The 26,775-nt window shown below is 37.7% G+C and overlaps 1 protein-coding gene across 10 annotated transcripts in view; it reads right to left on the bottom strand.

The window, feature by feature from the left end:
• Window positions 1-1,992: 1,992 nt before the first annotated feature.
• Window positions 1,993-26,775, bottom strand: part of MECOM (MDS1 and EVI1 complex locus) — a 543,968-nt gene continuing 519,185 nt past the window's right edge. For 6 of the 10 annotated variants that reach the window (XM_011222622.3, XM_011222623.3, XM_034663330.1 and 3 more), the window contains 8 exons: window positions 25,337-25,363; window positions 19,817-19,983; window positions 18,678-18,755; window positions 14,567-14,736; window positions 11,994-12,138; window positions 8,136-8,372; window positions 7,108-7,291; window positions 1,993-3,537 (listed from right to left, as the gene is read on the bottom strand). In XM_011222622.3, the coding sequence (XP_011220924.2) occupies window positions 3,403-3,537; window positions 7,108-7,291; window positions 8,136-8,372; window positions 11,994-12,138; window positions 14,567-14,736; window positions 18,678-18,755; window positions 19,817-19,983; window positions 25,337-25,363 (1,143 nt within the window). In that variant the 3' untranslated portion in view covers window positions 1,993-3,402. The remainder of the gene's footprint in view (window positions 3,538-7,107; window positions 7,292-8,135; window positions 8,373-11,993; window positions 12,139-14,566; window positions 14,737-18,677; window positions 18,756-19,816; window positions 19,984-25,336; window positions 25,364-26,775) is intronic. The other 4 variants (XM_011222624.3, XM_011222625.3, XM_034663343.1 and 1 more) reach the window with 2 other exon arrangements.

The raw sequence follows: 26,775 nt of genomic DNA, 5'->3' as shown, positions 1-26,775 counted from the left end.
TATCAAGGTGCCTACTCTTTGAAGATGCTTTCTTAACTGTCCTTAAATTTTTTGAGAGTTCTCAACTATACTGAATAGCTCATGTTTTCAAAGGGCTGAGCTTTATTTTCAAACATACATATTTGTTCAAGAAGCATCTCTTAAATTTTCTTTCTAGAAAACATCCACATCTACTTCTGTTTGGTCTAGAGTAGATTTTGGTCACATCCTAAAATTTTTCTCTTAGCATAGTGTCTGTGTTTGGGTCTCTGTAGATACACATATGTATACAAATAGGGGTAGATACATGCATATATTATATTTCCTTAATTACTACCATAAAAATTCTAAAATGCTTTGCATGTGCAGAACTTTTACTGAATATTTCCAAAAACGTATTTTGATTTTTGGACATCACAGAAACCCAGTGCAGTAGCAGCAGAAAGTATTATGACCCTGGTTTCACAGATGAGATTTTAAGAGGTATGTGACTTGCCGAGACCTCAAAGCCAGTGAAGCGGCAGAGCCAGAACTCAGACCCAGGCCTTGGGTTTCCAAGTCCAATATCGTCTCCACCGTATCTCACCAGTCCCCGCAGGGGCACGTGGTGGAGGACTGCTGGCGAAATGAGTGGAAAAAACGCAGAAATGTAAGGCTTGAAAGCCTTTTTGGAATTCGGAGGGACTAAGTATTAGCAAACAACTGAAATGTCATGCTCAAAGCCTGACAAGCATTTAGTAGCATTGAGAGTATTCAAACTGCTTCGGAATTTATAGGTATATTCTTTAAAAGAAAGAAAAATGCACAGCATGTCCCAGAACCCCACTTTTCTTATGTCCCCAATATTAGATTCTTCTTCTCCTTCTTCATAGACCAGATTTACAGCTTGAATAGATTTCCTGAATGCTTTTTCTTATACATACTTCCTATTAAAAAATCAATATTTATACCCTATATATTTAATTCCTATATTTATACCCTATATATTTAATTCCTATACTACTGACATTTAGAAAGAATGTAAGGAGATTCTCTTTGTATCTGGTAGTATGGCTAAGAATTAGTAAATGAATGAAGAAATTAGTTGGGACCTATTTCTATGTGTCATACTTATTTATTTTTCAGGCCTGGTTAGTACCTCTATAGTCAGCCAGAATTGAAATTCCCATATTCTAAAACAATCAACATTATGTTTAAGGAGCAAAAAGAATTCATAACTGCTCCCCAACCAGAGAATTTATCATCTGGAAATAATACCACTCCCCACATTTTACCTCTGTGCGTACATATATGAACACACAGAATCATTGTGGTGTGTGAAAATTAAAATTCCACTGCTTGCATTAGTGAATATCAGAAAGCTGGAATCTTCAACAAAATTGAAATAGTGGAAGAAATATCAAACCTGGTGGAATATGGGACAACTGCTACATTATTAATTTGAAGAATTTGTAACAACACGCATTGACTTTTTTTTGTCACGGTAAAGAAAGAAAACACAACATTATGACTACACTCTGATTATAACTATAAAACATGATATTTTGCATGTGGACAAAGACTTAGAAGGAATACAGAAAGGTTAAAGGATTTTTTTCTTTTTTGGTCCTATGAATCAGTTAACAGTATTTGTGTAATTAAAAACAAAAATTGAAATCACAGCAACTTTAAGTATGCACTATAAAAAATTGAGTACACAAACAGTAGGTTCCTGTCTGTCCTAACTAAAACGGGTGCTTTGGACATGGAATAAGACCCAGGACCCTGTGGTGTTGCACATGAGCCCTGACTTTGCACTACACAAAGAAAGTTCAGAAGAATGCGTCAGAGTCCCAGTTCTCTGTGGGTCAAGGTCTATCCCTATGTCATCTCAAAACAGTACACACATGTTTGACATTCCATGTATCTATCAGGGCATCAAGGCCCCAGACATCATATCTTTAAATCATTGGATCCCTAAGAGAAACTAAAATTGCACAAGAAGGAAAAATATCACACAGTGGGAAAAATAACCAGTTTTGTAAGTCTTTATTTTTTAGTTGCTCCTCCCATAGTAATGCACTGAAAGGCATAACAGTTTACATTGTACAAAGCATTTGAAGAAAGTACCTCAACTTGCCGATTATTTCAAAATGAGATTACAAACAAACAAACAACAACAAAAAAAGAAAACAAATCTGGTTCTTCAATAAAGGGCAAAATAACTGAATACAGTCTGTTATTTACTTCTCTCTTTTAACATAAGGTCTGGAACACTTCATTTTACAAATAGGATTAACATGAACATAACATCGCACAAGCTTGCAGACGACCAGCATAAAATATGGGGTACAGTTTTTAATCAGAAGAATCATGCTTTCATGAAAGAAATTATAATCGTTTATACAATTGAATCGATTTCAGTATTACAAAAACTAAGTTGCATCTATTCGTATTTAGCTCATTAAGAAGGAAAACAAAACACAACAAAAAAGGAATGTTAAGAAAAGCCAAACACCATTTGGCACCCCCATACACAGGTCGAGTCACCTTGGTCCTTGCAATTCAGAAAGGGGCGTGCCTCGGACATCAGAAAGTAGTGGCTGACTGGAACAGTGCTATTGTAATCAACAAACAATAGTTTGCCAACAAATAAATACATGATACACGCAACACACAAAAAAATTAAACATTAAAAAACAGTGACATGATTGTCTAAAATTAAGATGTTATTACAAGGATTTGGCAAACATTTATTAGTGTAGTGGTACAGCGGTGATGGCCAGGTTACTTCACTGACTTAACCTCTGAGCGCTGGAACATCCACCGTTTACAATATACACATACCCTTTTCCCTAATTTTACACAATGTACTTAAGAAGGCAAAAGTTAATGGGGAACGAGGACTCCCTGTTATCAGTTTCTATAATAATCGAGTGTGCATTTCATCCAACTACTTCCATCTTCAAAGGGTTAAATTACATAAAACTTTAACAAAGAAAAAAAATCAAATCTGTAATTAAAAGCAACTGTTCCCAATCACGTGTCAGGTGATCTTGTACAAAAAAAAGAATTCCGTTTCTGTGGAGTGTTCATTCGTGTCAATGCCGCCATCCCCACAGCCCTCGCGCCCGCCCACAGCCCGCAAGTTGTTCATTCTCACCGAATCACGTTAAGTTGCATTGACCTTCCAGAAGTCAGCAGCTGCCTTTGCTGTGCAAAACAAAATATCGAGAATAAATAGTTTCTTTTTTTCTTTCTTTCTTTTCCTTTCTTTCTCTTTCTTTCTTTTTTTTTTAAGCATTCAGTTTAAGGTCACCAGACTTTAAATGAGTGACCCTTCAGGTTTCTAAGGCATTCTGCTCTGCAGTCTTTTAAATAGTCCTAGATGAAAGAGCCATGCTACCGTTGGACTTGGTCCCACTCTGGTCGACCTTGGTAATGTCATACGTGGCTTATGGACTGGATGGCACTGGATTCCGCCGCAGCCCTTGCCATACTGTGCCACACGTTGGAAGAACTGTGGGATGTAGAATGGAGGGACTCCTTGTCGGACAGTGACAACATCATAGCATATGCCTGGGGTAAAAAGGAGAGACTCGGTAAGTGGCGCTGGAAAACATTACTTTTAATTTGAAGGATATTGTTGGTGCATCTTAGGGGGGACGGACTCTGAGTAAGAGCGTCCCTCATGGAGGTGTTTGGAAAAGCAGGGGGGCCCTTTTTGTCGTTGTAATGACGTGGTGCTACTGCTGGCCTTCAGTGCCTCGGGGCCACAAAAGTACACATCCTACAGGACAAAAAAAAATGAATTGTCCTACCCGAAATGCCAACAGTGTCTCCACTGAGAACCACCAGTCATCCCCCTGCCCAAGCATAAACACACATCGTCCATCCACTGTTCGTGTACCTGCTCAAGTCACCAAAAATATTACTGCCTGCTTACGACCAACACTGCACATATGAACGGGATATAGCCCTACCCTGGTGGCCCCGGGGTCTAGGAGAGGACGCAGTCCCACCGACTCCCGCACTTAGTAACTGAGAGCACTGAAGGTGACACAACTTGCCCTGAGTCACTCAACCAGACCACGGAGAGGCACAAGAACAACAGATTTCTGCCCAACTTTTAATCCAGTGGCCTTTCTCTGGTTTCCCTCCATGTTTGAGATATTCAAAGCTGACACCCAAAGACCTTGAAAGCTCAGGTAGATCAAGTCAGCTCTACCAAAAAAATAAAACAAAACACAAGAGCCAACAACGTTCTAACCAACTTGTACTCCAGCGTCTGCCAAGCAGAAGATCCATGGCGGCGCTCCGTGAAGAAGGGCTCTTTCTTCCCTACTATCATGTCAGTTCTAAGTAACTGTTCAGAGAAGCTCCCGTTTGCTGCCAAGTCAAATAGTCAAATGCAATGTTTGGTCTTGACTTGTGAGTGAACTTTTCACTGTTGATTTGCTATTGTTGGTCTCATCCACGGCTAAACTTGCTTGTCAAAATGCTGCTTAAGTGGAATCATTAAAGTCCTGCCAAAGACATTCCACTGTCTGTAAACAAAGACAAAATGCCTCTGTTGTTAAGCAGAATTTCATCCCTGAGAGTCATGCTGGGACATGTGGCCAATCTGTGGTTTCTTCCGTAATCATGGCATTCGGTTAGAAAATCTGCCCTTGTAGGCTGATTCTGATTTGCTGGGTCATTGCTCTAAATGTACACATTTGACTTTTATGTAGGCAATTTGCCTTCGGGACCTCTACAAAATCTCAACAGACATATAACAACTATTTCCTAAGCAGCTACTCTATGCCAGGCACTGTGCTAGGCCCTGGGGAATCAATGAAAAACAATAATCCTTTTTCTTTGAAGAGTTTAAAATATGAGCAAGGTGAGCACCGAACTTTATTTTTATTAGGTACCCACTTTCGGAGATCAAGATAAAGAATATCCTAAAATGTTTAACAAAACGCATTCCAATATTTGGAAAAATGAAAGGAAACCTAGAGAAAATTTTGGACTCCTGGCTTCTAACCTGCCTCTCTTCAACTAGCTGTGTGACCTTGAGCAAGTTGCTTAACCTTTCAAGGTCACTTTCCTCCTACCAAATGGGGATCATCATAACAAAAATTTGCCTCCAAGGGCTGTGAGGGAATTACAAGCACTAACACAGAGTGCCAGACATAAACAGTACCTATTATCGTGGCATTAATTTTTAGGATAGGAATTTTCAAAGAGGATTCTATGCGGAATGCAGCCACTGTTGTATTATTCAACTATCTTGGATTCAATCACTATAAAAATCACAGAGTAAATATATGAATGTTTTGAGTAAGTCATCTAACTCTATTCAGATTCTAGAAAATGGTAAATATAGAATACGTGCCTTTTGGTAATCAAATAAAATGAATATTTTTATGCACAAAGATCAGCTCCCTGCACATCACTGACAGTGGATAACAACTGAATGAATGAAGAAGTCTCATGAAATAAAGTTAGTTTGCAAAAAGCCCTGACCATTCTTAAACTGACATATATGACATGATCAAGTAACATGAAAAATACGAGAAAAATGCTAGAATTTCTTGTGACAGTACTTGTTAGTCCAGCTGGGCAGGGGCTTTATGTCATAATGCTGGTGCCGAAACAGATCACATCTATTATCTCTGGGTTTGCTGACTCTTCTGCTTTCAATCACTCCTGATAGCTTCAGGAATTTTTAGGTACCATGTCTTCTAAGCATTTTGGTGGAATAATTAAAAGAAATTGAAAGAAAAGAAAAGAAAAGAAAGCCTGGATCCCTCAGTATCTCTCTGATCAATCAGGAAGGAAGAAGGGGATACCAAGGGTTTTAAAAAATACTAGCTACCTCTAACGGTTATGTCCAGGTAAAAATGAGATGTCTACTATGGCTAATTTACATTCAATGTTAGAAACTGAAAAATGAATTTTTATCCCCATTGAATCATACAGTGGGAAGAGAGGTCTTAGCTATGGCCTCCATCACCCCATTTTACAGTGAAGGAGTGGCACCCACAGTCATGAAGGATGCTCTTAGGTTCATGCAGCTGGCGACTCCAGTGCTGAGGCGGCTGCTTTCGCTTCCACTCAGGAAGAACATTCATTTGCCGATTCCCATACGAGGTACCTCAGGTTTTCACTGAGTTGACTGATAGTTAAGAATTTATATTATCCCACTAGCACAATGTTTTTCCCACCTTAGTTGAGATATGACCACATTTGGTGCTAAGAGCAGCCCAAAACATCTCAGCCAGATAGGAAATCATTTCTAAATGTACAAGCCAATAAAGTCACGTGGTTTGATACGTCAGGCCACCTCTGAAACGGGCTCACGATCAATTAGACCAAAGTGACCAACAAATATGGTAATAACAGGAAGTTTCTTTTCTTCTTCTTCTTCCTTTTTTTTTTCTGTAATTGACCTGAATGAAATGAACAACGTGGTTGAGTGTGGATGTCGGCAGAAAATACTGCTTCCTTTATTTTGTGATGAACTGAGGCTCTTTTAATTGGTATTTACGGATCCTTAAATGGATTTATTTTTGTTTCCACAGTGCTGATAGAACTTGGGTACTATTCATTCATTCATTCAATTAAAAACTAATAGGTTTTATTTCCAGATCTGCCGGGAAGTTGCTGCAGACTTTAGGCAACTCATTTCATCTCTGGTCCTCAGTTTACTCCTAAATGCTATAATAAGATGACTTGTTAATTAACTACATTTAATAAGGGACCCCCAAAAAAATGGAGGGCAGGATTCACATCCCAGAAGTCTGGAAATATAATTAGGTTGACAAGAATGAGAGATGCAAAGCAATTAGAAAATCACTCTGAAGTCATACAGAAACAGGTGCAGACATTACGGACTAGCTCTGCAGAAGTAGGAGAACTGCAAAGTAAAGGAAAAGCTCCTGCAGGAGAAGGTTTGTCACGGAAGCGCCCGTGCCGAGTGCAGCCATGCTCACGGCTGTACTGCTTAACCCTTTTGGATTTGGTCACAGGGTCAAGGCAGGAACGTTTTGAGTCAAGTATCTGAACCTGTCAGATTCTAGAGCATTGCCCAGACAGACTGCCTGCCTTGTGGCGCCCGAGGCACGCTGTCGCCATGACGCTGTGCTGCAGGAGAACAAGTACCTGTGATTTGGACTTTCTGTGTAACGGCTGTTTAAGTTCCTCCGGCACATGGGAAGCACTAAAAGAAGACAGCTCAGCTTCAGTATATTGATTATCTTCCAGTTTCCTCATTTTGAGGCTATCTGTGAAGTGCCTTATATGATCTAGAGCAGAAAGTCCAGTTTTATATTCTTCCTCTTTATACCTAAAATGAACCAATGGGAAAGCACAGAGGGTTTTTTTTCTTTCTCAGTTTGTTATCCAACCATATCACTTTTCATCTGAATCCATACAGCTGTCAAACTTCATACCATATTCGCAGTATCAAGAAGCATGCATCCATTACTGGGTTCTTTAAAGTCTCTACACATATCATATCTTAAAAACACATTTGTTTTAAGATTCTTCATAACTAAAACAAGTGTCTATAAGAGGTAAAGTCAACGATGTGGAATCAGCAATGCAGCGGAGACACAATTTATAGGTTTATAATGTCCGTTTGAAATAAAGCCAGTGATGATGGTATTTAGTGAGCACCCACTCTCCATATGAAAATAGAATATTCCTACAAATTTAACTATTTGGTCGGTTTTTTCCATTTAAAAACCTACCTGTATAGGTTACATATATATATCAAATTAAGTGAAATTTATCTCACTAGTATTTGACTAATAATGTACCAGATTTTTGAATGAATTAGATAATGTTGAAATCTCTATTTTTCTTTGAGTTCTACAGGTAGAGTCGAAATAAATGATTGGGTACTTGCCCAATTTTCATTTACCCTTCTCATCTCAGGTTAATCAGGGTTCCACAAACACCGATGCATTTGTATTCTTGTGGATTATCTTGGTGGCTACCTTGTTTTCACCTATTCAAAATGAATCCACCAAATACACCTTGCTAATTCAAATGTATGTCTTAGGATTCATTACTCATCAACTGCCATGTCCTGAAACGTTGCCCTAATGGAAAAACAGAGCAGAAGGAATTGCAACCATATATGTATCCACTCCTCCTTATTGACTAACGTCGCCCCCGGTGCTCACCTCACTGGGGACGTTTTGCAACTCATCTCCAGGGCGCTGGTTTCTTCATAGTCATCCTCAGGGTTTTCTTCATGTACATTGCTTGTCCCGGGTTCTTTTCCCATTTTTCCAGTAATATCGTTGTCTTCCTCCTCCTCCCCTAACAACACCTCATCTTCTACGTCTTCATCATCCAGTAAATCTGAAGTTTGGCCGGTCACCAAAGCTTTCTCATCCTTAAAATGACTGCCGTTCATTCTTTCAAAAGCATAAAAAGAGAAGCGGGTCCTATTATTGGTGTCATTTTTAAATGGGCAGTTAGCTCTCTTCTCATGTCTTCCCAACAACAGTTTAGATTTTTAGCACTTCTACAGTAAATTTCCATTGTTTATGCTTTATGGCAACCATGGGAAAGTAACGCAACTTTATGAATGAGAAAATGAATAAAATAATAATTGGGTGATTATTCAGAGGATAAATGGAGCTCTGGCAGAGCTGGAAAAACAGTCTCAGGCTCCTATTCCTTATCATACCTTCTCCTGATAAATGATATTGTTATATATCATATAAAAAGCATACAACTGTTTTCTCTACATAATGTTACCTAATTACCACATAAGTGCTCACCATTTAAAATAATAGGTTTCTGGAAAATTCATATCCCTGAACAACACTGACAAAAACTTCAACACACACGCCTAAAGTGGATCTAGGAGTTCAAAGAAAATGTTAAGATAGCTGTCAGGGACCACGTGGTGTTTGATATTTCTAGATGACATTTGTGGTGTATGCCACTTAGACATCCTGCTCAAACTTGGAAGTGATTAAGAGCTCACCTACTTGTACTGTTTTCAAGTTATTCTTGATAGTCTGAATGTAAAAAGTTCCCTGTTTCCCAGAAGAACATCAGGGTGGGCAATTATCTAAAAATGCAATTGTGCAAATATCTTTTGAAGCTTACTTAGCATGCATGTCTAATGTGATACAAAAGAAGAATATTATATTTTAAAAGTCATTTGTAATACTTTAGTTTGTGGTCGCAAGGACTGTAGTATGTGATTCAAAAGTTTAATTATAAAAAAGGGTTTAATTACATAGAAGTCTCAATTTAATACATTTGAGAACATTTACATAAAAGTAGGACAAATTTCTCAGGCTTTAAAATAAACATAAAGGATGTATAAACTGAGGGGTGCCCGGGTGGCTCAGTCGGTTAAGCGCCCAACTCTTTTTTTTTTTTAAAGATTTTATTTTTTATTTATTCGACAGAGATAGAGACAGCCAGAGAGAGGGAACACAAGCAGAGGGAGTGGGAGAGGAAGAAGCAGGCTCATAGGAAGAGCCTGAATGTGGGGCTCTATCCCATAACGCCGGGATCACGCCCTGAGCCAAAGGCAGACGCTTAACCGCTGTGCCACCCAGGCGCCCCAAGCACCCAACTCTTGGTTCTGGCTCAGGTCATGATCTCAGGGTCGTGAGATCAAGCCCCCCACGTCAGGCTCCACACTCAGCTCAGAGTCGGCTTGTCCCTCTCCCTCCCCACCTTGTGCTCTCTCTAAAATAAATAAAATCTTTTAAAAAAAAGGACGTAAAAATTGAATTTAAGTTTCATTGTAACATTTAAAAGTCAAAATTAACTTAGTTCCAAATTGATTACAAATGCTGTGAACTTAGATTATTTCCTCCTAACCTCCTCTTTTTAACGATACATGACCAGGAAAGTTAAGGCACTTCCCCAAGTTCAGAAAGCTTCTTGAAATTTAAGTTATTGCTACAGAAATGTATGCTATTAACATTTATTGGAACTATTTTTCAGATTATGGAAGATCAGGTATAAGCAATGTACCCCATCACTTTCCCGTGTAAAAAAATGAGTATAATTTAATATTTAGATTTCCTGGGGTCAATAAATAAATAAACAAAACAATGTTGGTTGTGACAGATGCACACAGTAAAAATCTTAAAAACAGTCGTATTATCATTATTAACCTTTTTTATACAGCCAATCTCTTAACCACTTTTATCAAAGAATGACAAAAACATGTTTTGCACAGACATAAATTATTAGTTTCCAGATACACTGCCAACTTGCTAGCTTGAATGGATTGAAATTGTTATTTTTTAAAAATGAAAGAAAAAGTAAAAGAACAAAAGAATGCAGGGATGAAAACCAAAAGCAACAGAGCCAACATGATTAAGGAAACCTATTTGTTAATTATGCTTTCAAATGTGGCAATTTATGGGGGATAAATTATTCATCAAAAGTAGCCCCGACTGGAGTTGAGGGGGGAAGTTAAATGACTCAATCTTCTTACTTCTGTGCTGTTTGGACATGTTGAAACCAGATGTTACAGCTGTATGCAGGCTCACAAATCTCTAAGTAAAGGCTAGAAAATCTGAAAAGGCATCTCAGAACCCAAATGGTGGTTTTTGTTCAACATTTCTTATTTGTATCATGTAAACGTCATTATCAAAATGTAAGATGGTGACTCCCTTACTCGTTCTTACTACTTTGTATTTCTGACCATCTGCTCATGTCCCTCCCTCCCTCCCTCCTCTCTCTGTCTCTCTTTTACACACACACACACACACACACACACACACACACGGGCGAGCACAAAAAGTCATAGCTCTTATCAGACTTCTTAGAAGCTGGGAAGGGTCATATAATAGCAGATCTTCTCTCCTTTTTCCCCCAAATATACTTTTGTATAAGTTGAAGAACAGAAGTGGCCATATAACTTTGTTATATGGAGAGATAACGTTTATTTGAAGCTTGGCTTAATGTAAAAACTACCTAAAACAATTATTTGACTTTTAGCAGCATCAAAAAATAGAGGACACTAACAGTAATACTGGGTGATGAAAAGTAATGGAGCTTTCATTAACTAATTTCATTTGACATTGGAACTGACTAAGCACCATCCCAGCTGAATAGGCTTTTGGATAGTTATGTTCAAAAAAATCTAGTTCTCAGTATCAGATATTTAATTATAACTTAGAGATAAGAAAAATTAAATCTGGTAGTTTTGGTAAAATATTGTTTCATTAACATCACATAAAATGTAAATACTAGATAAGTATTATTATTATTAGCACATTAAAAGTTCTTCCTTATGGATTAAGCCATATACTATGCTTGATGCTGATGGTGACGAGAGGCAAGCAGGGCACCAGGTCACTAAAAACAAGGGTGATCATACTCCGTGAAACAAACATGCTGGAATTAAATGAATATCCACCTGAGAGAGTATAGGTAGTGGCAGAATCATATCAAGAAGTCTCAACTGCTTTTTAGGTAAAAGATATTTAAATGATATTCAATAGGCATTTTATATACAGATATGTACGTATATACACACAAATGTATATATACACACACACAGGTACACATAGTTACATTATCTGTGATATACACACGATATATACTAGTAGCCACTATTAAATCAGCTGAATCCCTGCGGCAGCTTTCCCTTCTGCTTGGCAAGTTTTGATAAAATATTCTAATTAGTTATCAAGAGAAGCAGAACAGAACGGTGGTGAAAGCATAGGCTCTGGAGCCAGACAGCCCATGCTGAAGCCCAATTATTAATTACTTATGTGGCCTCTGGCAAGTTATTTAATCTGTGATATCTCCATTCCTTCACTGATAAAATTACACATTAATAGTCGCTGCCTCATAGGGCCATTTTGATAATTAAATTAATTCACACATGTAAAGCACTTAGAAAAGCATTTAGTATTTAATCTGGACTAAAGAAACGCCAGCCACCGGTGGTAGGAGTTACAGTACTGTCACAAAAGTGAGCACAGCAAAGCTATGTGGAACATCCTGATTTCAGAAATCAGACAGTTTAAAAGGGAAAAACTCAGCTTTACCTCTCCTCTGTGTTCCTGGGAGATTGGCTGCTGTGGTTGCTGTCCCCAATGAAATTGCGGATTTCTGTGAAGTAAGCATCTTCTTTGTCATCGAGAATCGCGCCTGTACTCTCCAGTTCGGAATGAGGCGACGACGTTGCCGTACCTGAGGGGAGAGAGCCTTTTGAGGAAAAGACTACTATTGATATGGCAACTGATTTTGAATCTCATTCCTTCTTCATTTGATCAGTGTTTCCTAAAACAGGCTCTTTTGAATATTAATAATGGCGGCTTCAGGAGGCCAACGTCCTCCCAAATTACCACATGCGCGCTGACGGAAGTACCTTGGGGAATATTCTGAACCATTGAAATCGTGAGGTACGGTCTCCCAACGATGTTTCTCCCACAGCTTCCTCCCATTCCCACTGTGACATGAGAACATTTTTGTTCATATAATGAGGAAATAGGGTGAGGCAAATTATAAAGAGGCCTCAAATAGATTCTGCCAGAAGAGACTGGATACTCAGTCCTGGTTGCAGTCAATATGTATCCATTGCTCTTGTGCACATTACCAAATAAAGACTGAAAATATGCCCCAAATTCTGTATTTTGATTCGGTGGGTGAGGCAGTGAGTGGACAACACACCAGTCCAGAGACTGAGCTGGAACAGCATAGAAAGGATAATACGGGATCTGCTGATTATAGGATGACCTTCAGCTTCCTTACCTATAAAATTAGAATCAGAAAACCTTCTCACAGGATGGTTGTGAGGTTTTTATAAATTCACACAACCATAAACACCTTATATGTGGTCAAATTTACACCACACTGCTTCATGCTGTTTACCTGCCCACAAGATATTTATAATCTAACAGTTCACCCTAACAGTACAGATGACCAAGATAAGAGGGGAGAAATCTCTCAACTGAATAAAGTTATAATCTGGGTCAACAAATAAGGATTGAATTTGGACATGTTACATTTTTAACTCATTTAAAATTATTTTCCAAAATGTTTTTGATTAGGGGCACCTGGGTGGCTCAGTCAGCGAAGCAGCCAATTCTTGATTTCAGTTCAGGTCATGATCTTGGGGTCCTTGGATCGAGCCCCCCATTGGGCTCTTTGCTCAGTGGGGAGTTTGCTTGAGATTCTCTCTCTCCCTCTTCCTCTGTCCCTCCCCCCACTCTCTTTCTTTCTGGAATAAATAAATAAATCTTCAAAAGAACAAAACAGAAACAAAATACTTTTGATTAGAAAAATTATGGGAATATGCCATAAGGGTGCACATGGTTGGAAAGTGTGGCCAGTTTAGACTTTGACTGCTTTCTACTTCCGTCTCTAAAATCTGGTGTCTTTAGACCACATCATTTGACTTTTGGCTTAAAGGGAGATGAGTAGTAACATAGTTCTATGTAGTAGCCCCCCATGATCGTAAACAATGTGCCTGTGTACAAGGGAGGAAGGATTAATGATAAAATAATTTCCTTAACTAAAATAACCACTTTGTACAACTTCAACTTTTCTCTGTTTTTAAAATCTCTGTTCCTGAACCCCATGCTTGCTCCTTCCCTTGCCCCCAAGTCATTTTCTTGATTCTTTTTTAAGATTTTATTTATTTATTTGACAGAGAGAGACAGCCAGTGAGAGAGGGAACACAAGCAGGGGGAGTGGGAGAGGAAGAAGCAGGCTTCCAGCGGAGGAGCCTGACATGGGGCTCGATCCTGTAACGCCGGGATCACGCCCTGAGCCGAAGGCAGACGCTTAACCTCTGTGCCACCCAGGCGCCCCTTTTCTTGATTCTCTTGAAACAAATTATGGCTGCACAGTGGCTCCAAACACATATGCCAGTTGGCATATATTAATGATTTATTATCTAACTCTTAGAAGCCAAAGGCAAGAAAAACTACCATCTCTTCTGCTATGTGCTGGCAGGTCTGAGTTAAGGGAAGGCTAGTTTTGTTTTGTTTTGTTTTGTTTTTTTGGCCACTTTTACCTCAATTCTACATTAGAATTTGTGACCCAAATCACACACCACTATCATTTGCTATAGGTTGCTCTGATCATGTCAACAACCTTCTATCACTAATCTCTGAAAGGTTACCCTGGGGATGTTCTCTGAACTGCAGGACCTCTGCAAAAGCAGCCATGGTTTCTGAGTTAATATTCAGAGCATGGTATTCTGGGGCTGCCACTTCGGAAATCCTGTTATGCCTGGAGGCCCCATTCTGTACCAATATGTGGAAAGATTGTTCCCTGCAATTTAGGAAATGCTGATTCATAGGTCTTCTACGAGATTGGGTCATGGTTCTCTTTGTTTGAGATTACTCATTGAGAAGAATCCAGGAAAATAAGAAAACAATCCAAGTAAGGCTCTGAGTTGTATATTATTCAACAATCACATCATTCTATAATCTAAAGGGAAACATGCTACAAATTTTAGGACCTGTTTCTGGTGTCAAAGTGGAAGGAGAGAAGAAAGATCACAATTATCTCGTCTCTTAAAAGTATTGTTGACATAAAATATGATTCATGATTATCTTTTAAAACAAGAACATTAAGCCATCTTCTCCTCATAACACAACTGATTACCTACCAGACATGTTCCCATTCTCATGTTTCTTTAGGTGTCTGTCTAAGTTGGTTTGTTGACCAAAACACCTATCACATAAGTGACACTTAAAGGGCTTCTCCTTATTGTGGATGTTCCGGACATGCCTCTGCAAGTTGGAAGAGATGCTAAAGGATCTGTCACAGTATTTGCATCTGAAAAATAAGCACAGACAAAATATTTGCAAGCAAATTAGGAGATATTTCTCAAGACTAGTAAGCCAGATATCCAAAAGTATCACCCATAAAACATTTTAGAGCAAAGGCAGGGGCAAGAGTACTATTTGCACAGCCAAGATTTCAATTCCAATAGACTTTGATTGCTTTCAATATTTTTATGACTTTATGAAAAACCATAATAAAATATTGACAATTTGATTGCTCCCAAATTTATTAGGGTCATCAGTTCTCATGTTTTCGATAAACCTCACAAAATTAAGGACATTAAGAAACAGTAGCATGGTTTTATCTTCTGCTTAGGATAACAGCAGTAAGTCCTTTGTAAACAACCATGAAAAAAATTCATGTATTCTTCAAATAAAGTAAAAAAGATCATGTTTAAATCCAAAATTGCAGAGTCTGATAAAACAGTTTCTTAGTAAATTCACTTTCTCAATTGATAATCCTAAAAGAACTTCCATCATCTTCTCAAAAAAAGCAGTAAAGTTTCCAAACTTTTAAAACTGAGGCATGTGAATATCTATCCTGATACCAAAGACACTGATTTTCATAATCTGTAGTGACTACAAGCCCCCAGAACCTTTACTCTAATAACCTGAAACTGTATTTTTTAAAGGATGTATTTATTTATTTATTTACTTATTTGAGAGAGAGAGAGAGAGAGAGAGATTGAGCATGGGGGGGCAAAGGGAGAGAGAGAAGGGGAGGAGCTGAGTGTGGAGTCTACTGTGGGGCTCAATCCCAGGACCTGAGATCACGACCTGAGAGGAAACCAAGAATCAGATGCTTAACCAACTGAGCCACCCAGGTGCTCCCACCTTTAAACTGTTAAAAAAGAAAGTAAGAGTGCACTTAATTCTCCTTTTGGAATAAAATAAAGTTCTTCATTAATCTGCTTTTCCTATTCCCCCCAGTTTTCCATTTCTGTTCCTATAGAGTTTATGGCATTTCTGAACCAGGTAGGTTTTCCAGGAAAACACTTATTATTGGGGGGCTAATTTTTTCTGCCTTCTATGTGATTAAAAAAAAAAGTAACTTATTCTGAAGTTCTCCTTCAATCCTAAAAAAAAATGTAACCCCCCCCCACTCTCCAGTTCTTATGGATAAAGAAGAAAAGTGGCAATTTATGGGGTATTTTCCTTTGGCATTTTAAAGTAAAGATTGCATTCTTTGTTTGTGGGGCTTTTTTTGTATGTGTGTTGCTTGGGAAAACAAACAAACAAATAAACATGAGCTTTCTCTAGATGATTTTTAAGTGAAAATTTTTAACCTAGCAGCCAGACAATCTTTAACTTATTCTTCCATATGTGAAGGGCCCTTCTCCTCCCACTTCTGATTGCAGACTCAGGGGTTCAAGTGCTCTACATCAGAAATCACCCCATTCCACTCGAAGTGTTTGGGTTTCTACGGCCGTCTCTACGTGATGCCAGAAGTCTAGTTAGTTACATGGGGAAAATAAATCTGTTAAACTAGTTACTTTGGCTTAGTCTCAATAAACCAACTCAAGGACCGATTTAATTTTCCCCCTTAAAAATCTGCCCTGGCCTGAGGAAGCTCCTCAACTTTCCTCACTTACAATATTAATTTAAAAGTGTGTGAAACCCCACATTCATAGTAGTTGTAATATGTTAGCCTCTGCTTTTGAAAAAAATATATATGTGAGTCATGACCTTCTCTGGAATGACTCTGTTGACTCCCAAGGCCCACTACAATGAGAATAATGATACAATTAGCACAATTGTGTTGTATCGAGCAGAACAACCTAGACAACACTGCTAGAGAAAATTTATACTCCCATCAAACATTGTTCACTCAAAACATTTTCTACGTACGTCATGAATTAGAAAGATTTTGTCTTTGACATGCTTCCAGCTTTCTGCTCGTATCTAGTAGACACCATTCACTCTAATATAGATAAAACCGGCCAATAAGAACATTCTACACAATAATCATCTGTTATTTTGTATCTTTCCTCTGCTAATGTCTTGGCCAAAAGTTTTGAGTGCTCCTGCATAAAAAAACCATTGCATTCTGCTCCAATAAATTAGTGGGTAGTTAAGTTTCAAAAATTCTTAAAATTAATACATGTATCATGAGCAATACACTCATTAAGAATTTGGATGTAAACAGAGGGGTCATGGGAGCCTTTGAGATCATGGTGTGAGATAAAAACTCTGACATGGGAGCTCCAACTCTGGGGTTTTTTTTTTATGATTTTTTATTATATTATGTTAGTCACCATACAGTACATCCCCGGATTCTGATGTAAAGTTTGATGCTTCTTTACCAACTCTAGGTTTTAATTCTGGATCTTTTAATACCAGGCTTTACAGAAGGCAATTAACATCTGTGCATCTGAATTTCTTCACTTGTAAAACAGAGAAGCTGGAAAAATAATTGTTTAAGATCTCTAGCTATGCCAAAATTCTGGCCTGTGTTTTCAAAAATACACATACCATTTATGGGGTAGAATAAAACCACTGAATTCAAGTACAGAGCAAAATGAGCATGATATAGTCGCATACCAGATCCTTGGTCATAATAAAACATAAATGCTGAAATCTCTCTTTCACTTGAAGCAGAATTCCTAGGATCTGAAATCTTTCTCAAAAAGGGAAATCACCTAACAACTTCCATTTTTATATCTCTCTGAGACTTACTATATAAAGTCCATTCTATTACCTATAAAGTAGAAGTACCACTTCTGACTGGTAATTTATAAAACATGTAGGAAAGCAAAGAATTTAAGAAGACACTTTTATTATTTTTTGAGCTTAAGTCCCTCCAGTTTTCTCTTAAAATTTCAATTCTCTTGAAATGAGCATTCATTGGTCTGCCCATTTTCTTTTTCTTATATGTAAGAAAGTCTTTGAAACCTGAGAAATAATTGATTTTAATGGAAAAAGTGAGCATGCAGACAAAAATAATTTTACGCATATGCAATGCATAAGAATTTCAAAGTAGAATGAAATTACTATATGACTTAAGATAAATAACATTTATTCTTTTAAAAAATATTTATGACCACCTAGCACTATGTGCAAAGCACTGCACATAAAACAATGTAGATTATATTTTAAAACTGAAGAGGATCTTGATAATTTTCATTCTTTAGTAAACAATAATATTAAGTTAGACACATGTCCCATGTGTCATGTGGTTTAGAAATTGTTGGTAGAATTGCCCCTTTCCACAATATATTCTATTTTTTCTCTTCTCCTCCTAGTTCCTCATTGCCTTCCTTTTCTCCAGGTTTAAGGTTTATTCCTTAAACCTCCTGATGGGACCTGGGGACACTGACTTAGCTATGCAAGGGAAATAAAGTTACACACAGCTTGTCAACTCCTAACAGAGGTTTAAGGCTTGAGAAAGGGAGGCTGCAATGTTCTGATTACTGTCAATTAATACAGCACTGATTATTGAGAAGAGAGAGCATTAAAATAATTTTTTAAAATGGGGGCGCGTGGGTGGCTCAGTCGGTTAAGCATCTGACTCTTGATTTCAGCTCAGGTCATTACCTCAGGGTCTTGAGAACGAGCCCCGTGTTGGGCTCTGCGCTGGGCATGGAACCTGCTTAAGATTTTCTCTCTCTTCCCCTCTGCCCCTCCCCACCCCACTCTCTCTCTCTAAAACAATCATCATCATAATAATTTTTAAAATAGCTAACATTCCTTAAATGCTTATTCTATGCTAGATCCTGCTAGACCTTTAAAACTGAGATGTCAGAAACCCCGATTTAAAAAATTAGAACTCTTCTGTTTGTTATCCTAGCCATTAGTCAATTCTTCTTTGATTCAAAATTGCAAGGACATACATTCAGACATGCACAAAAGTAGCCTCCTTTAAAATTGTGGCAATACATCCACTCGAATTACCATGATATTTATCAAGGTATTTAGTAAAAATCATTGTCAAACCTGTAAGGTTGCTCTCCTGTGTGGGTTCTCAAGTGCCGTGTTAAGTTCGCAGACCTTGGAAAAATCTTGCCACAGTATCTGTTATGAAAGATGTTTATAAGAGAAAGTCAGCACAATCGACTTTATTTCACTCAAGCCGCATAGAAGCCAGATGCTGATTCCTGATTTAATTAATCTTGCATGGAACTCACGTGTCTTTGGTATTTAAAATTTGCAACAAAGCCATTCTACAGATAAAAATAACTCCATGAATAAAGGCTGCGTTATGAGATCTGGTTGAATTTGCTCATGCATAAGCAAGCAGTTTATGAAAACAGACTTTAGTTTTGATGACCCCCATACGCCTCTTTTATTAACTCTGTATCTTTATAGTCGCAAAACTGAACCAGACAAGAGGATAAAAAAATGACAAGAGTCTGTGATTCTGGGTTGATGTAAACAGATTTCAAATGTTTCAATTCATTTTACATGTTAGCTGTGGTGACAACTGTGTACATTGAGCGGTATCAGATCAGACAAGATTCGAAGACCTCATCCATCAAGGTATGGTCCTATAAAAGCTTTTCTGGAAAGAAAGTGACACATTTTCCAAAGAGCAGATAAATTGATATGCCTGAATCAGATGCCACAAATTTCTGAAGACAATTCGGAAATTATAAGCACAATTTATTGAAAAGAAAAAAAAACAAGCTTTACTGTAATGCTGATGGGTAACAAGAAACTTATTAACTAGCTTTCTTCACTTATCGACCTTATTCGTCCTTTGTTAATGGCCTTATTCTTCAATGCCATGACAATTAATAAATGAATGCTCGAAGACAGTAGTATTATACCTTCGCATGAAAATAATTAACTGTGAAAGAAAATTCATAAATATCAAAGTGAAACAAGTATTTGGACTGTTTCCAACCTCATTTATCACAACCAAATGGCCTGTGCTAAAATTCTCATTTAATAATAGTTTTTTAAAACCACTATTTTTATATCTCCCTAAATAAAGACTACTTTGAAGTGCTGGAGATCTATCATGGTCACGATTAATCATCCAATCAAGAATAATTTCCAAAACAAACAGCAGGGCCTTTTGCAATCGGAGGGGAGACTTGGGGAAGGCCGGCTGTCCCAGGCCCTGTGGTCACCTGCAGGTGTAGCGTTCTTTCCCTTTCCGCAGGAGGTTCTCCGGCAGGGCATTGGGAGGTGCCCTGAAGTTGAACATGGAGGGAACTGACTGCAGAAGTTCGCTGGCCTCCGGTTTCAGGGCACTGAAGCTCTCTAACTTCTCTGCCATGTTTTCAATAGCTGACATCTGAAAGGCAAGAGCACAAGACCATGAAGGACCAGTCTGACATCTTTTCTTCCATAATAGTCTCTAGCAAACCAAGAAATCGTCAAGAAAAGGGAAGGATCAAATCTGCTGAATGCAGTGGACTGGAGAAAAAGGTTGTACTGTCCCAATATTAGACAAACAACGAGAGGACTCGTTGGTTTAGGAAGTAACAAGGGTAGAACCATGCTTACAGAATGCTGGGCAAACTTCTTCCAAAGACCTTGGTTAGGCCTTATTGTCATAATTTGATATAGAACTGAGTAATAAATACATGAGTGATAATAAAGCTTTTTATTAAATTACGTTAAGGACATCAATAGTAAACTGGACATTATAGGGAAAGGTCCTGCGTGCCTTGCCTAGGTAATAAAAACCATAGGAAGCATGGCATCCCATGAAAAGAATTCACAGCACGAAACACATTGAGTGTTCCAAGTTACAGCTTAAGCCAAATGTGTGTAATGCAGAAAGAAAAAAATTAATATGTAAGCACTGTTTCGCCTAAGATGAGGTTAACTTAATACCTGCATATACAACTTAAAGGGGGATCATATACGAGGAATTTTGATGAAATATTAATTTGTTCTGGACAAAGACTGAGTTGAAATGACAGTTCATGATATATCATCATGACTTCACGTAATATAACTTGGCATGGGCGTTATAAGGGGAGTAGTTAATGTAACCACACTCTTAGAGAAATAATCTTTAAAAACTATCCTGCCTAATTCTTCCCCTCAAACAACCTAATTTATTTGCTTATAATCTTCAGGTTTTTGTCCACCTGCACATACATCTGACAGTCACAATCAGAGGGCAGCATTTACTTTGAAAGACAGCTTGATCCTTACTGTCCTCAGTTCCGAGGACTCCCCTTTCCTTCAACCCTCTCAAAATGTTAAGTTTCCTTAGAGCTCATATTTTATTTGGAAGCTGCTTACTACTGAATTTTTAAGTAGAAAAGCAAACTCTCAGGCCATCCTGTTAAATCAACTCACCCATTATTTATTTGGTTCTCAGGCACTATGCCACTGGAGAGCTCAGAAAGCTGTTAAAAAGGTGTTTGCACTCTATATGCACTCTGTGTTTCTCAAAGAGCTGGGGTGTGAGACCAGGAGACTCCACGCAAGGACAAGAATGGTAACTGCACATTCAAACAACTGTTTAACCCAAGAGGACGATTCTTTCACTGACGGGATGGCAGGACCAAACTGAAGCCCTAATTTACGAGCTCAGGATAGAAAGAAAAGGCAACAGTTCCTACTCAAAAGGAAAAATAACAAAATCTCTATTCCACGGCTGTGCAGTGGGACAGAATACTAGTGACTCCTTACAGCGAAGCAAAATCTTAACAGAATGGCCAGATGGTGATTCTTTTCTTACAAAGGGAATGGTGTATGCTCGAGCCTTCAAATGACTATTCATGTGGTAGTTAACTCTCTCTTTTCCCTTTATCCTGGAGCCTGCCCTCTCATCTCAAGCCCGGACTCCTAATGCTAGCTACAAATTGCAACGTACAGGGTACCACTGCCGATTTGCCAAATGTCTTTCATCAAACACGGTGCAAAAAATCTCAGAGGAAAGTCAAGATACATTTACTTGTCAGACGACAAATGTGAACGCACGGGGAGGCGGTAGGGGCTCTAAGCTCAGGGGTTTGATTCATAATCACTCAGCTGCTAAAACATTCTCCGCAGATGCAAGTGGACAGCACATTTGTCACTATGAAGGGTTCTGACACATACTGATCACAGGGCAGAGATATGGAATGACGCTGCTGCTCAGAGAGGGTGGCGGAAACTCTGTCCCCGCAGAACACGGTCATTGCCCCTCTAGCCGCAGTATTAGCATTTTCATCTTACTCTGGGTTTTATTTATTAAAAATCAATCCAGAAATATTTTATGATACTATTTTATTTGCATTTATTCCTCCTAATTGTTTCTTGCAGAAAATCATTTTGATATTCCACCCTCCGTGGAATAAGTTGTCTGAGTGAAACATGACCTCTGGCCTTCAAGCTGATTAGCAGAAACAAGCAAGGGGCAGGGTCACTACCGCATGTATTTATTGGGAAGAAGAGTAAGTGCATGGGTGATGATTATTAATGTTTCATTTATGTACATTTAATATTTGAGTAAACTTTCATTATCTAGTGGTTTTAAATCATTTGAGTGTCCGCCCTGCTGACACACTCAGATTCCCGTGGTGATATATCTTATAGAAACACTTCGGCTTTTATATGGAAAATAGCTTACTCATGACTATTATTCTCGGCTTTCATCTCTAGCACATATAAACTACAAGTCCTTCAAGGTATTTAAGAGCAATTGGCTGTTGAGAAATGTGTCTCGTTTTAGTAGTAGCTAATACCTCCTTTTGAAGAAAGAGTGCTGTGATTACATTACCTCAAACTATTTCGATTTGGGGAAACTATCAAGAAACAAGAAAATACACTATGGGCTTGACAACAGTGACATTCTTAAAGATAACAGGAAATAAAATAGGGGTGACCCGAATGCTTCTCTTAAAAGCCACCCCCCCCTTTGGATTCCGGTGTCAAAGGAAAAGAGGACTAAATAAGAGTGGGGAAAAGAGAGAGAAGAAGACGGGAAGTGAGCCGAGGGTAGTTATTAACACCACGCACGTGCACGCACGCACACACACGCACGCACACCACTTTCTGTACAGCTAGCAGCCACTGAACATAAAAGCCACCACTGATTCCTCCCTTTCATCTTCATAAGATTTGCTCTCATAGCACTTGACCGCAGTTGAAAAGAATAAGTTTCCCCATTAGGACAGACAGAAGTGACATAGACATCTGCCAGTTGGGTTCGTCAGCAATTCTATGACCAGCATCAGTCTGCCTCTGTCTTGGATTAAGATGAGCTTCATCTGGTGCATGGGTCAAAACTCTAACTTTCTCACTCTGTGGGCTGACTCGTATGATGCTCTTTCTAAAATAACATGCCTTTACAAGGGAAGTAGCAAGTTTTGACATTCATTTTAAAGTCTGGCTTGTATTTTAAAAATCAATATGAATTGGGATCAATGAAACAGAATCTAGCAACATACATATTTCAATTATGAAAAATCCAATATAGAGGGCAACGTGTACCACTATAAAAAAGAATTTGCTGAGAATGGGGAAAATAAAGGAGGAAAAATTAGATCATATATTTTAGAAATGCATTGCCCTGTGTCCTATTAATGTCATAGGCTAATCTCTGATCAGTAAATGACAGGGTTTTTTTCTATGCAACAGTAATTTTTATTTATATATATAATAGTTGTTGATGGTATCTGCTGCCAGATGTCTGCAAGAGGAAGTCATTGCACCCCCTTTCAGTCCCCAAGAGGCTATTAACTTTATACTGACGCAAACTAATATTTAGACAGAATTCCCTAGATCCTACCAAAAAATGTAGCTATCTCTCTAGTCAAATAAAGCTAGTATTTTTAAAAACATTTCAGCAGGCAAGATATCATCAACTGGGTCCTAAGCACTTAGCTTAACATTTATTATCTGGCAGCCAATAATTGATGACATAAAGAAGTTTCTCATTAAAACCATTAAAGTGACAATCTGATTATATGAAATGATATGTCCAATGGCACCATGAATTATGTGACCTAATGTTTTACAAATTAGATTACACATGCTTTTATCGTAAAACAACTAACTTTTCATAAATAACTTATGATGGGAAAGTTTGTAGATTTGGTGGTTTTCTATATTTATTCACTTGATAATCTTGAGAAATCTCAAAATCATGGCCATTTGGGGGAGAAGTCAGTATTCATAGTTTATGGCTATCTCATTCCATGTATCACATTCACAGCAGTCAGGATTATGAAATCCCTTAGAATCTGTTTACCACTAAAATTATAAACTTTAATATTTTAGTAGTTCCCACTAATATCTATGTTTTATAATACAAATATAAATCGTAGCTCTGAAAACCCTGTGATGTAGGGAATGGAAGTATTTCCAAAGCATTGCAACAGCAGTTTCTATACCATTGTATTATCAGGAAGGGAGTCTTACTTAAAATCTGAATTGGCTTCGTAAATTGGTAGAACCAGTGGGTATTTCTGTAGGGGATAGCACCTGTGGATAAAGCAGCCAACCACACAGTACTGTCAAGTAATACTCGACCTGAGAAAGGATGAGGACCCTGCGGGACGGTACTCAGGATGGACCTCTGCCAAGGAAGACAGAAGAGGAACTCTGGGAACACAGGCCCCGCGTAATCAAAGCACGACCCTGTCAGCTGTACAACTTTGTCTAAGAAAGTCTTAGTCTTTCTCTCTTCTCCTATACTTTTGAAATAAATGAACTTAATCCCCAAACATCTATCAAAATGAGAAAAATCACAATTCATCACATACTCCACGGAAGAAATAAAATGAAGGAATTTATGGTAAAGAAGATCTAATGTCAGATAGAGGACAAAGGTAAGTGCTAAAGTGCTCTGACTTAAAATAATTTATATATAATTATATGGTGACAAAAAAAATTGAACTATATTCCAAGAGTTTCCCCATATCTCAGAATCAGAAATAGTTTTGAGTAAAGAAGAGAAGTAGAAGCACATATAATCAGAGGAAATTTTGTACTATGTCATTTATATGTATTTCTATTGACCTAAGGTTTATTTGCGAGTGAAAACTAAATAAGCAGTCTTCTTTGTATCTTGAGCAAAAAAATAAAGCTGTCCCTTAGTATCATTACCTGACAACTGACTGAATCTGGAAATAGGAACTGAAAGCTGAGGAAGTGAGACCCAAGGCTGAAAGATTCATTTACTAGTTAGATATGGATTTTTAAACATTTAGGCTTATTATTCCAAATAGCCAGAACCGAGTTCTGCCCTGGGATATACGGATGTGAATTCCAATGTCAGCTTGTGTCTACATGTAAGTTGAGGTTTTAACCTTTTGAAGGCTTTATCAAAAGCATCTTTAACATGCTGATACAAGCTCCCCCAAATAATGGTTGTTCCACTTAGTGACCCGTTTCGAAGGCTCTTTTAACAACGTTCTCCCAAGTGCCGAGAAAGAGTTCTACATCAAGGTATAATTACATGGAATGGGTCAAATTTATAAAATAAACTTCTTTCTGTAAACAATTTATAGCACACTAAATGCCCAATTAAAACGGAAAAGTATTTTGCAGCTTGACAAAGCTGGAAAGCGATCTGCTGAAAGCCGTATCATTTAATGGAAAGCGGCTCAGAATTCTTTATGTCTGTACAGCATTTTATAATATAAGTTGTTTTCCTTTTAATGCTACGTTATTTTAGTCAAAAATATAAGCAGGAAACTTACCCAAGTTCTCTGATCAGGCAGTTGGAACTGGGAGCAAAATTGAAACAAAAACAAAAAATTACTTCTGTATCAGTATCTTTATTACAATCTATCCTTTGAGAAATTAACATTTATACGGACTTTGTAATTTTTGCTTATCATGTAACTGTACCTTGAGTAAAGACTCTGGAAATGAAAATTAAATGTTTTTATAACACTGCTGGATTTCCTCTATTTACCTAAATTAAATTTTAGAATCAAGGTTATAAACCAGAATGTTCTTTTTTTCCAAGAAAGCTAAATATTACCTACTACCAAATCTCAAATAGCAAAGTAGATACTTCCTTCTTATTTGTTTTGACTCACTGCAAAACAAAAGTTGTAACCTTTAATAAATAAAACTTGAGCAATTTCCAGCAAAAAAAAAAAATGTAGTCTCTTGCATTTGTATAATGTTAATAACAAAGACAATAAGATATTTACTCAAACATGAATCACTGACTAACAAAAAGGTAATGTACTTGGAAATGTACTGCTTGACTTTCATTAGCATGGGATTCAGGCCATTAGTGGTCAAAACACATAAGGATATTAATTAAAAGAATTACAAATGTATAGTTTCCTATGTCAACTTATGACAAGAGTCACTGGGGAAAACTTCAGTGAATTGGGAGCTCTTCCAGGAAGCACAAATGCTATATCCTTAAAATTACCATTTTGCTTGGTTAAGGGGGATATTTCTTGCTTTTATAAGTTATGGTATTTTTAATAAGGAAGATACATAGGTTTAAGGATAAAAAATTTATTGCAGAGGCAATCTAACAATAAGAAAGCAAAACAGAAGATGAAGGACAAAAGACTTAAGTAATTTTCACATCTATATATAAATGATAACTTGGAAAAAGACTAATTTTTTCCCAGTTCTTGGGGATACAGTAACAGGATAGTCAGGCACTTTAAAAAGAAGAAAATACAAAATGAGTGAATAAAGGACAGAAACAGAAGTAAAACAGAGTCTTTGTTGCAGATGTGTACAAAGCCAAACATCTGGAAATAAAGTGGATTAACAACCAAAAACATATTTAGAGTATAGGAAAACCAAACCAAGGCATAATAGCCAGTTTTACAACAGCATAACCAGCAAATGATTTCTATGGCAGTTCAAATGAGCCATCAATGTAAATGCAAAGTACCCAACGAAGGACATTCCAGAGATCACATATTAATACCATTCCCTCCATCTCACCTACTTGTGGCTGTCATTCCTTTTCAAAATTATAATCTAAACTAAGACCCCACAAACAATTTTTAACCAGGTAGTACTCTATAGTACTTATTTCTACCTTATATTAAACTAACTTATTTATAAAAGAAAAATAGAAGTCTAAATAGTCCTCTAGTGGCCTGACACAGAAAGCATACTTTACTTAAAAATTGAACAAAGCAAGGAATTTAGACAC

Source organism: Ailuropoda melanoleuca, chromosome 1 (assembly GCF_002007445.2).
Source record: "Ailuropoda melanoleuca isolate Jingjing chromosome 1, ASM200744v2, whole genome shotgun sequence".
Classification (NCBI taxonomy): domain Eukaryota; kingdom Metazoa; phylum Chordata; class Mammalia; order Carnivora; family Ursidae; genus Ailuropoda; species Ailuropoda melanoleuca.
This window is presented reverse-complemented; position numbering and strand designations above follow the sequence as displayed.